Consider the following 12073-nt stretch of genomic DNA (forward strand, 5'->3'; position numbering starts at 1 on the left):
CGGAAACAATTAAAAAGGTTTTGTCAGACACAGAATAAAAAGTTTTCCCACTGTGTGCAATTATCCCATATCAGCATTCAACACATCAGTTCTTAACGGCTTGGCAGCTTATTAACTGTTTACTGATGTACAGTTTTAGTAAGACATACGCATACACTCATTATGGGCATGGATGTCATGGTAGTTTTGGGCTTTTAAGGCATTCTTTGAAATAAAAACAAGTTTTAATGTATTTTGGGTTTAAATTGGGATACATACAGACTCAAATATATGCATATATCCCCCACTAATATCTGGTTTAATCTCTATTATCAATCTGCACCGAAATCAGTCAATTTTGGTAGTAATTAACAAGCTTCTGGCATTGGTGGTCAAATAGCTCAGTCTTTGTCTCGTCGGACCATAAAACCTTTCTCCAAAAGGCATTTGGCTTGTCCATGTGGGCAGCTACAAATTTCACTCGAACTTGGAGGTGTGGGTTTTGGAGCAGGGGCTTCTTTTTTGGTCGGCACTCTCTCAGTCCATGGCGATTTCAAACTGTCTTCACTGTGGAGAGTGACGGTGGTGTTCCAGGAGTTTCTAGTTCATGGCAGGCTCCTTGGTTGTTCCTGAATATTCTAACCAATTTCCTCTCATCCATCCATCCATCCATCTTCATCTGCTTTATCCGAGGCCAGGTCGCGGGGGCAGCAGCCTAAGCAGAGAAGCCCAGACCTCCCTCTCCCCAGCCACCTCCTTCAGCTTATCCGGGGGAACACCAAGGCGTTCCTAGTCCGCCAGGGCCTCCGCTTCTGGCCCACTGCCTGGCACACAATGCACCTGACCCCTATGGCGCCTCCTGCGGGTGTTGGGCCTGTGGGAGGATGGGCCCATGTCTCCTCTTCGGGCTGTGCCCGGCCGGGCCCCATGGACTAAGGCCCGGCCACCAGACGCTCGCCCTCGGGCACCCTCCCCGGGCCTGGCTCCAGGGTGGGGCCCGGTAACCCTATCCCGGCAGGGTAAACTGTTCCCTCGATGTTCTCTTCATAAGGGTCTTCTGAATCGCTCTTTGTCTGGTCCCTCACCCAGGACCAATTTGCCATGGGAGACCCTACCAGGGGGCAAAAGCCCCCAGACAACATAGCCCCTGGGATCCCTGGGACACACAAACCCCTCCACCACGATAAGGTAGCGATTCACGGAGAGGAGGAGGCCCCAATTTCCTCTCATCTGAGGGTAACACTTTGGGTCTTCTACAGACTTTCGCAAACCGACACATCAGAATAACTTGAACTTACATACAATTGTTTGAAGTGGTGATGTTGAAATCTTCAGTTGTTTAGAGACAGCCCCAAGAAATCTGTAGATCTACAATTTTTCACTGAGTTCCTTGGATTCTCCAATAGTTGTGGATATTGGTTAATCCAGTGAATGCTGCTGTCAAAGGAGAACTACCAGTTGTAGTCAGACATGATCACTAATAAGCCTTAACCTTGACAAGTTAAAAGGCAGAAGATTTAAGTGAGTGGATGTATGTATATATTTAAGCTTGTTTGTATGCATTTGACCCTGAGTGGGTTCGAGAAAGTCCAGAATAGATTCAAACATGTGCACCCAGTTCTTGTTTTTAAAGTGATTTAAAGATGTTTTTCTAACCAAGAAAAGCAATCCTTAAAAGCCCCAAATTACCATGACATTTATGCCCAGGATGAGTGTATGTAAACGTCTGACCACAACTGTTGGTGTAGCAGGCATTGAGTGGCTCTGTGATGCAGTCGTTTAAACATTAGCCTTACATGTAAAAGATATCTGGTTTGAGATCAGCTTCATGAGGTCAAAAACTAGTGTAGTCCTAGTGCCGGTCCCAGGCCCAGATATATGGAAGTGCTGCATCAGGTAGGGCATCCTATCTAACAGTCTGTGCCAAATCAAACGTGCATGTCCATCTGCTGTGGAAACTCCTTGGGAAATTAGTGAGCAGCTGAAAATACCTATCACAGGTGTAGCAGGATTTGAGCGTGGCCACCAGCTGTGGTAGAGCAAGATGATTGTTTGGACGTCATCATCTGTCCAATTTTCTTCTTCTTCTTAGCTTGTGCTTCGTGTTCCAGACACCATCTAATTAGTAGCTCACAACTCAGAGACAGCGATTCAAAACAGTGTGGGGTCAGTGTCAATGGTCACTGAAAAACTAAAAGGTCAGACAGATCAAGGCTTTCAGTCTTATGTTTTAACACAGCAACACAAATTGCGATCAATATTTTGGAATCCAGGCCCAGAGTACAGCAGAGGATCTCAGTGTTTTCATTCTTTTCAGCCACTTAAAATAAATGAGGGTTCGATTTTATCATCCTCGAGTTGTTTTGAGTATATCTTACACAGCCTGCTTCGTTTCTCCAGGCTCTCAATACAAACTTAAATCCTTGAAAAAAAAGTCCCTGACCCTCACACACTGCCTCCCCTCCGCTTCCTTAATATTCAGCTTTATGAAAATGAGGATGAAGACAAAAAGCCCTGCATTGTGTCCAAAATGCACCCCTCTGCCTCAGCATTAACACCCCTCACACTCCCCTCCCTCTGTTGTTTTCCTCCTCCTCCCCCTGACAGGCTGCTGAGAAGCCCTTAATATGAAGACTCATTGGTTGTGAATGTTTTATGGTATTATGTCTGTACCAGGATTTGAGAGTATGTGTGTGTGTGCTTTTTTTAATCTGAGAGATTTGCATCACACTCCCTTTGCTGCTTGCAAAACAGGCCTTATGAAGAAGAGACAATAACATAATTATGAAAATGAAATGTGTTGGGATAGAAGCTAATTCAAATTCTAGATCTGGGAAATATTATTACAACACAAGCCAAAATGCATCCAACAAAACTCAAAGTTATTTCATAACTGCTAGAGAGATGATAATAACGTCGGTGCATAATTTTAAAAACAGCATTAGTACATCTTTATGTGCAGCTCACAATCATTTCCTTTGCAAAGTGCAATAATTAAATGATACACAAACAAACTAAACTTGCTTAAATGTGCCAGTTTTAGCTTCTGCCAAGAGTCTTGGTCAAAAATGTTTTTTGTGTGATATAATGTCCTTCTCTGCGTGGACCTGCATCGAAAGGAAACGATCACTAATTGGAGTGAAGGAACTGGCTAAACCTTGCATGAAATTGCTATCAGTGGTCCATTGTTGAGTGTGTCCCTCTGCAGCTCCACCCCAGCAGTCTGCCCATTGACTTCAGAGGGTGCTCACTCAGCTATGAAGCCTGTGGTGTTGCAGGGTGGAGCGAGGGAGATGTTTGTGTGTGTGAGGAAAATAATGCATGGCTGTCTGCATCTGTGAGTGACATGGGAAGAGATAACAGGCATATTTATTGAACTATTTATTTTTCTTCTGAGGGAGTTCTTGTATTTTGCTTTACAGTGAGAAAGTAAAGGGGAGAAGTGAAGGAGAGGTGCATGGATGTAGGGTAAAGAGGGTGTTGTGTGAAGGGGATAGATGGAGGAGGGTGATAGGAGGTTGATGGGGGGCGGGGGGGGTTTTCGTAAGTAGGGTGGGTGTGAGATAAAATTGGGGCGGTGTGTGTGGCGGGGGTCTTGGATTGGACTGTAATCCTTTAGTCCTGGTTTGAAATAACCCTGCACAGTCTGGGACAAACAATATGACAGGGTCTCTCTCTCTCTCTCACACACACACACACACACACACACACACACACACACACACACACACACACACACACACACACACACACACACACACACTGAACATATTGCCTCGCTCAGACACTGAGTGGTGAGACTGGCTTTGGCTGACGTTACTTCATCATGACAAAATGTCTTCAACGGGAGCTCACTGATCTGCAAAAGAAGGTTTGTTCTTACTTCTGTAGAGGAGAGTTTACATTTTATGCATTAAGTGAGATTTTTTGGCTGGTGCATAAAGTAAAGAGAGCATGTTGCACTCAGCAGTGCAAGTTTCAGCATATTCAGGGGTAAATGTTTGTCTAATATTGAAAAATGCACAAATGGATGGGCTGTTCATGCTTGAAAACCCTTCAGTGTGGCTAAATTAAAACCATTCTGCAAAGAAGAGTGGGCCAAAATTCTTCCACAGCGATGTGAGAGACACACTGCCAGTCATTGAAAATGCTTAATTGCAGTTCCTGCTGCCAAGAGTGGCACAAGTAGTTATTAGGTCTAGGGGGCAATTACTTTTTCACACAGGACCTGCTAGGTCTGCGTAGTTGTTTTTCCCTTAATTATTAAATAACTGCATTTTGTATCGACTCGGGTTGTTTTTGTCTAATATTAAAAAAAAAGCTTTGTCGTCTGAAATATGCAAGTGTGACGAATACACAACAAAATAAGAAAACAGGAAGGGGGCAAATGCTTATTCACAGCACTGTATGCTTGAGGTCATTAGACACGAAGATCACTTGGCTCTCTTCTAGTGAGGTTACTCTTGTGGTCCTACTTTGTCTTTCCTCAGTGCTACATCTGGTAGCATTAAACTATGGTTTTTCTCAGATTGCTGTCACATTTCCCAAACATTGCTCACAGATATGTATGTGAAAGTAAGTAGTCACATCATCAAAAGTAATATTAGTCATGTGATATTGAATATATTATTGACTAGCAGTAAGGTCATTCCAAGTAAAATCAGTCAAATTTAAAATAAGGTTTCCATCTGATCCCCTCAGAACATATTTAATGAAACTAGGCAAAATTGTACTTTCCTACTTTGAATATTTTTGCCTTTAAAAAAACATCAGAGTTTAAATGCATTTTTCAAGCCTGAAAATTCATGTAGCTATCTCCTTTACTTAAGAGGGCTCAAAAAGGCTGGAAAAATGGAGACAAATTAAAATGCACCACCTGATGTACTTCGAGGGTCTGTGCATCAGAAAATACTCATTTTGTAGGGTTTCAATAAATCAGTTATTGTATCAAAACAAAACAAAAACAGCTGATTCTCAGGCGATCAGATTGTCACCCATTATATAGTGAAGTGGGAAAACATATGGCTTATTTAAAAAATACAGACATCTAGACACTTCTCCGTACTACTTCTTCTTCTGCAAACGTACAGCTTTGTTGCAACTGTACTTTTTTTCAACATTTGAGAACTCCATGCGTTAATCACGTCAGCCACTGATCATGCTTTCTATACTCTAAAGGTCTCACTTACTATCTGCTGCCAGTCATTTCTTCTGTTTACTGTCAAGCGGAAAAAACATTTTCACAGGTCATCATTTTTTCTATGACTTTATTACTTCCTCACGTTGTGATAGATTAAATTTGTCCCACTCGTCTTTACATTGTTCCTTAAGTTCACTGAAGTTTTTAGCAATTTGTTTATGCACAGCTCTCCGCAGGTCTCGCCACAGCATTTTAATCGGGCTAAGATCTGGACTTCAACTGCGTCATTACAGAACCTCGATTTTTTTCTTTTCCAGCCTCTCTGCTGTAGTTTGCTGGTGTGCTTGAGCTCATTGCCTTGATGCAGTTTCACATTTGATGCTAAATGCTTTGATATACAGAGGAATTCATGGTCAACTCAGTGGCTACAAGCTGAAATCATCACCCGTCCACCACTGTGCTGGACAGCTGGGATGAGGTGTTTTGTACTGCTATGCCATGTTTGGTTTTGGCAGAAAAATTCTTCAGTGCATTAAAGTTTCATCTGTCCACAGGACATTGTGTCAGAGGTCTAGTGATTTGTCCTGGTGCCGTGTTGAGAAAGAAGAGACTACCAAACAAAACACATTTGTTTAGTCTTTTTTTTTCTAATTCTTCTGTCATGATTTTTTTTTAACACGCTAAATGTCGTGATTTAACATGCTAACTGAGGCCTGTAAAGTTGAGATGTATCGTTTGGATTTTTTGCATGTTCTCTGAGCATCTGACTTAGAGGTCAGTTTGCTGGGACCTCTAACCTGTGAAGATTGTGGCATTGTGTTAACATACGCTTGAATGCTCCAGACTAAACTCACACTTGCTGATTATCTAATCAAGTATATTTGGTCATCAGCACTTGCTGCTTCTTAACCTCTTCATTCCTTTGCAAGTGAAAGTAAACTTAGTGTTTTCAAAGGACTGCATAGAGTCCTGTGAAAATTTACTCTTTCACATGACTGCATGTGTTAAAAACATCTGCCGTTGTCTGATGAGTCAGTCCATAGCATACACTTTACTTACTATACTTTGTAGCACCGGCATGCTTGCTACACATGACTGCCTGCTGGAACGTGCTGTATTTAATTGTCTGCTGCCAGACGAACTGCATATAAACAAGTTTCAGGCTAGATGCAAATTTCAGAGATAACGCTGGCTTGAAAATGTACAAATGGGCTTGCGTTAAATGAAAACTGCATCATCGCTATTAGAAAACATGTAAAAATAAAGACATACAATATGAGAGAGAGCCAGAACCTCTTCTATCTGTTGTTCCTTGGTCAACCATAGACCACCTGCTGCCAGACTGGCTGTGCTCAGCTTCTGCTAGCGCTGTCATATGGCAACCACACGTTTGCATACACACGCGCATGCATGCGTGCTGTAACTATATCTGGTTCAGGGGTGTTGAAGTCTGGCAGGCGGCTAATATTCCCTGAATGCCACATCTTTATGCATGGATGTGCACATTTGCAAATATACAGAGTTACATGTGCATACACACTCACATACACAGAGGCAGGCAGAGAGGCAGCAGCTGTCTTCTGTCTGAATCCACAATCAACCCAACATCCAAATAACACATTCAAGTCCTTTCTAGTGTAATTTGAGGCCAGACAGATATTGTCACACGTGGCTGTACCTTTTTTCTGTTTTTCTTGTTTTAGGGAGTCATGAGCAGCTCGGTTTTTCACATTTCACTCGAAATTATTCCAGAAACACTGCTCACTTCTCTGCAATCAGAAAGCCTCTGTAAGAGGTCCTTCCTCTGGCCCCCTAAATGTCTGTGTGCGTGCATTTATATATGCATAGGCTGAGTGGCAACTTCACTATAAATTGGCACTTAAGATTTGAAGCCACACGGCACAAAGGAAAGAAAAGAGTGGAGGAAAAACGCAGAGCTCTTTTACCATTTAAGTGCTTTAGTAATCACTGCTCTGAAGGTCTTTTGACATATTTGGATTTGTCAGAAAATCTTGGGCATGTTATTTTTCAGATATGTGTGAATGCTTCCTCTCATAAGCAAAAAGCAGCCTGTGGCTAAATGCGGTGCAGGGTGTCATTTCAAAGTGAAATTCAAAGCTGTTATAAGTTACTGCATCTCCGCAGTTGGGCCTTTTAGAGCAATTAGAGCTCTTTTATACAAGATCTTCAAACCATGACTAAACCGCTGCTGATGGTTTTTAGGGTATTGATATTTGGCTCGACAGAAAATTGTGCACGAGGTGAAACTGACTACTCTAGACTTTCTAAAATGTTTATTTTCCTGTTTGATATACTGCAAGTGTCGTGCCCATAAAGACACCATGTTTGTCTAGTATTTTTCTGTCTGTTCTATTTAAATAATACTTTTAAACAGGTAATCACATAATCAATCAAATAATGAATCAATAATAATCTTTTGCATTTTCATATGTTTTTGTTTGCAGTATGACCCCGAGAACTCAGGCTTCATCAGTACAGAGCGGTTCAGGGACCTGCTGGCGACCCATGGCTCTGAGCTCGACCCCCACAAACTGGAAGTGCTGTTGGCCCTTGCTGATGGCAATGCTGATGGAAAGATCTGTTATCAGGACTTTGTCAACCTGGTGAGACGATTTAACTTTGTGTAACTCTGTGTAAACCATAAAGATGGTTATGTGAGAAAATCCCACTATACCAGTTTCTGAAATACTCTGTCCAGCACCAATATGCATCGACATGTCTACTTGAGTTACTGCCATGTGATTGACTGACTGGATATTTGCTTTGTGATCAGCTGAACAAGTATACTTAATAAAGTGGCCGGTGAGTGTCAAAGACTCAATACTTATGACTTCACGTGGACGTCACACCTTTTGACATTAAGCTTCCACAAACCCGAAGGCTAAAGAATATCTAATACGCCAAAGCAAAACATTGCAAGTAGTATAGTACAACTTTAAACTATAGAGACATTAAAAAGAGGGATTAAAAATTGTTCATAGTGCTCTGTATGAGGCCAAAACTGTTTGAAGTATGGCCAAGACTTGTTAATTGTCTCCTAATGTGCAGGAACTGAGATTTATTTCTGACTTGCGGAACATTTTTTTCTTGCCACATTTGGAACTTTTTCAGCTTTACATCCACCATATTCCACAATCACCTCAGCTACACAAGATTGCTCCTAACAGGAAATAACTCCCTGTCTGGTGAGAATTACCGCTCCTAAGGCTCACCTTGCCCCACTTACAGTTTCACCTTCAAACCGCAGCCTGCCGCTGATTGTCCAAGGTCTCACTCAAGTCTCTTCAGCCTTGCTAGCTGCTTCATAACCTTTTCTTTTCTTTTTTCTTGCTGCTGTACCTCGTGGGAGACTCAACCGCTGACCCAGGATACCGTGAAGTGGTCTTAGGAGTAGTTATGTGGTACACAATAACTACTGGGTGGCTAAGGGATGCGGTGGGGGTGTACATCTCTGTACAGACTGTAGGGAATTCATTGTTGTCTCTGACTGTAAGAGAGTCCATCTCTCCCTGTCTCTCTTGTTCTTCGGAGCTGTTTATTGTGTGATACAGTGGGTGAGGAATGAGGCCTGTAGGAAGCTTGAAAAAATGTCAAAAGGACATTTTCTATTTGGTGCATTCACGTCACGTGAGAGTCTGTGGGTCATGGTGTGCAACTGGAAGTGGGACAGAAAGGAATGGAGGTCTGCGTGCGTGTGGATCTTTGTGTACATTCACAGTGTCCCCCTCTATTGTGTCAACCGCCCTATAGTTTATGCATTCACAGAGGCAGCACCAACAGCAGCTAAACACAGAAGAGAGAAGGGAGTGACTCATGGTTATGGTAATAAGGTGTGCATGTATGAATAAATAGGTGCTAAAATTTCAGATTTGTAAAGCATTTATCATCATCTTCCAGTTACTCAAATGTGAAGAGTTCCTGCTTTGCACTGGTGGATTACAAAGGTTGATCATCTTTAGACATTTCCTGAGCTTTGTAAAAAAAACATACTATGTTTTTTTTAAGAAGAGGTTTGTAAAGAAAACTATTATATACTGTACCTTTTACTGTTTTCACTTGCTAAAATGTTAGAATGTGTTACCTTGCTCTCCTTTGAATAAACAATTTAAAGGTGTCAACACTTTGTGTGGTGACGATTAAACCAGCATGCAGTAGTTGAATTTCGATGACCTTAACACTAACATTGAACTATTTTGATTGATCGACAGTAAAAATGTTGTTGGTGGGATCCTTCACATGTGAACCCACAGCTCTGTGAAAAGGTTTGTGAAACATCATACGACTATCTGAAGAAATGCGTGGTATGTAAACACGCAGGCACGATTGCTCAAAAGTACCAAAGGCAAACTGGGAGCTTGAGGCAGAGGGTCATAAATTGTATAAAATTTGTATCTCAGAAGGAAGGACTGCAGCAAAGAAAGAGCGGAGTAGAGGAGTAGGGAGGAATAGTAGGAAAGGAGGCAAAGGAAAGGACAGACAGAGACAAACTGTGAGGGTTTTATTTGTTGCGCCATCTCTCCCTTGCACCACAGCTCGTCCATCAGCGTGATTGTCAGTAATTGCCTGCTCACTGCTCCGTCACAGTTAGCTTTCATATCACTGCTCGCTCGATTTCTTCATCCTCTCTAACTCTTTACCTTTCCATCTGCCTTTCTTGCATTGCATAAACCAGCAGGTTCCAGCTCTTTATTTCTTTTTTTATTTTGTATGCTTATTACATTCTCCTTTACATTTGTCTCCTTGTATTTAACTCTCTCTCATACATCACTCTGATATGTTGCATTTTTTTTTACAGTTTTCCTGGGCAGAAAATGGCTAAGTAATGTGTTTATACTTTACAAAATATCTACACTTTTAACCACTCTGTTTCTCGCCCGAGTGGAATAAATTCAGGTAACTCTCATAACCTATGATGCGTGCTCGCATGTCCTGTTTTGTGTTATGTATACCTGAGAGAGCTTGAGCTTTATGTTCGTTTTTTTCTTCTTTTATGTGGACGTTTGTTTATGCTGGTGTAAGATCTCCCAACATCTTTTTTTTGTGATTCGACACAATCGTCGACATTCAGGCAGAAAAACACGTGGCGACAGTGAAACGCGATTCAAGACACATTCTGGAAATGCCGAAACACACAGTGGCATATGAGAAAGGATTTTCTGTTATGATAGTGGAAGTTGTTTTAATTGTTTCATTTGGCTTGGAAAGCAGTCCACCAGGAATGTGGACGGATGATGTTGTGTTGTGTGTTGCGGTTAAAGTTAAGCCTTGTGACCACCTTGTGTGCGTGTGTGTCTTTGTCTGTGGTTTTTTAAAGCCGCTCTGTTGATGCCAACATTGTGGGCTCTGCCAAAAAAGGGTAATCCAACAAAACAGATGAAACTCAGGGCTGACCTGGTGGGGCTAACGGAGGAGGTGATTAAGGCATAAACTGCACACTAACACACTTCTATAGTCTCTTTTCAGCCTTCATCATATTTCTTCTGATCCTCCGCCTATTTGTCCTTCTCTGTCTCCTTCATGTTGTACTTGTTTCTTCCTCTGTCTCTTGTTCCGTCTCTTTTCTCTGATTGTATTTTCCACTGATCAAACAGAGAAATTGTCTCTTCCTAGCCGAACGCTCATCAGTGCCTCTCACCTCTTCTCTGCCCCTCTCCCTTCTCCTCTTGGCAGCGAGAAAACAGACAGAACATTATTCTTTCTTTTGTGCCTCGCAAAGACGAGAGGAATCACAGTTGCTTCACACGAAGAATTGACTGTCTTTATGGGGCATGGCTGCCTGGGGGATGTCTGTGAGAGCGCTTGCTTCGGTGTGCGGTCTCGAAGTGGCCATGGTAACCTGTAATCATTTTCCCACAGTTCTCTGTGACTGATATAAAGGCTGAAATAATTGGCTTTTTTGAAGTTTGTCTCCAAACAATGAGTGCTGAGACTCTAAAAGTCTCATTAAAAAGCGTCAGAAGAACTATCGGACAACTGTTCAGAGATTTTATTGTTTTTCTGATTTCGTGTATTTCTTCTTATCTATGTTTCTCGTGCCGTTTCTGTTAAACTGAGCTTAGCTGTGATAAGTGTCTTTGCTTTCGAGATGTAAACAAGAAGATAAGCCTGCTGGCTTTAAACTAAAATGTTCCTTCTGATAAGCCAGTGCTCGTACTTGAATAAACATCAATTGAAGCTTTCTTACACATCCCAGTTTTGAAGCCAATTTAAAGTTGTAGCTTTTGAAGATCCAGCATTACCGTCCACATCTACCTCTATTGCCAACAGCTACGCTGCCACATCACATTTATGGTTTTTTTTCCCCAATCTCTGCCCTTGCTGAAAACAATAACACTCATCCTTATTGCCTCAAAGTAGCATCTGCTAACTGACACATCTGGGCTTCCTGCAGTTCTAGAGACACAGACGTAGCCGTAAAATTGAGTTATGGAGTGTCACATAAACAGAGCGGAGCTAGAAACAGATTGGGGGAGGAGGGAAAGACTGGGACCGATAGCCAGAGTGAGAGAAGGATGGAGATGTGGGACAAGAATCTTATAAAACACACAGCAAGTGGAATAAACAGCATAGAGACGGCTGTGATTTAGGCAGAGAGCTGGAAAGGATAAACTAGAATTTCTTCAAAACAAAGGGCCTTAGTCAGTTACTCTTAAGATTTGTGCAAATATTTATTCTTCTGGTCATTTGTGGAAAATGTAAAGATAATTAAGTGGCAGATAGCTAAAACACATTCCTATTATTATTCTCACTTTTCTGGCCTTCTTAATGTACTGTTACGCTCAAACAAAGGCTGCTGGAAACGGCTAAACATTTACAAATGCGATAAAGCCTGGAATCCCTCATTTCTTGTGGATTTTGCACCTTTTTTCCGTGGACGGGTTTGTGATGGACATGTTTGTTCAGCAAAAGATGCGTTAGCTTTTAATGCCTGTA

The 12073-nt window shown here is 41.9% G+C and overlaps 1 protein-coding gene across 1 annotated transcript in view; it reads left to right on the plus strand.

The window, feature by feature from the left end:
* Positions 1-12073, plus strand: part of rhbdl3 (rhomboid, veinlet-like 3 (Drosophila)) — a 69675-nt gene that overhangs the window by 36335 nt on the left and 21267 nt on the right. Inside the window, exon 4 of the mRNA XM_031740343.2 lies at positions 7585-7743. Coding sequence (XP_031596203.1) covers positions 7585-7743 — 159 coding nt within the window. The remainder of the gene's footprint in view (positions 1-7584; positions 7744-12073) is intronic.

The sequence above is a fragment of the Oreochromis aureus genome, linkage group 6, assembly GCF_013358895.1.
Source record: "Oreochromis aureus strain Israel breed Guangdong linkage group 6, ZZ_aureus, whole genome shotgun sequence".
NCBI lineage: Eukaryota > Metazoa > Chordata > Actinopteri > Cichliformes > Cichlidae > Oreochromis > Oreochromis aureus.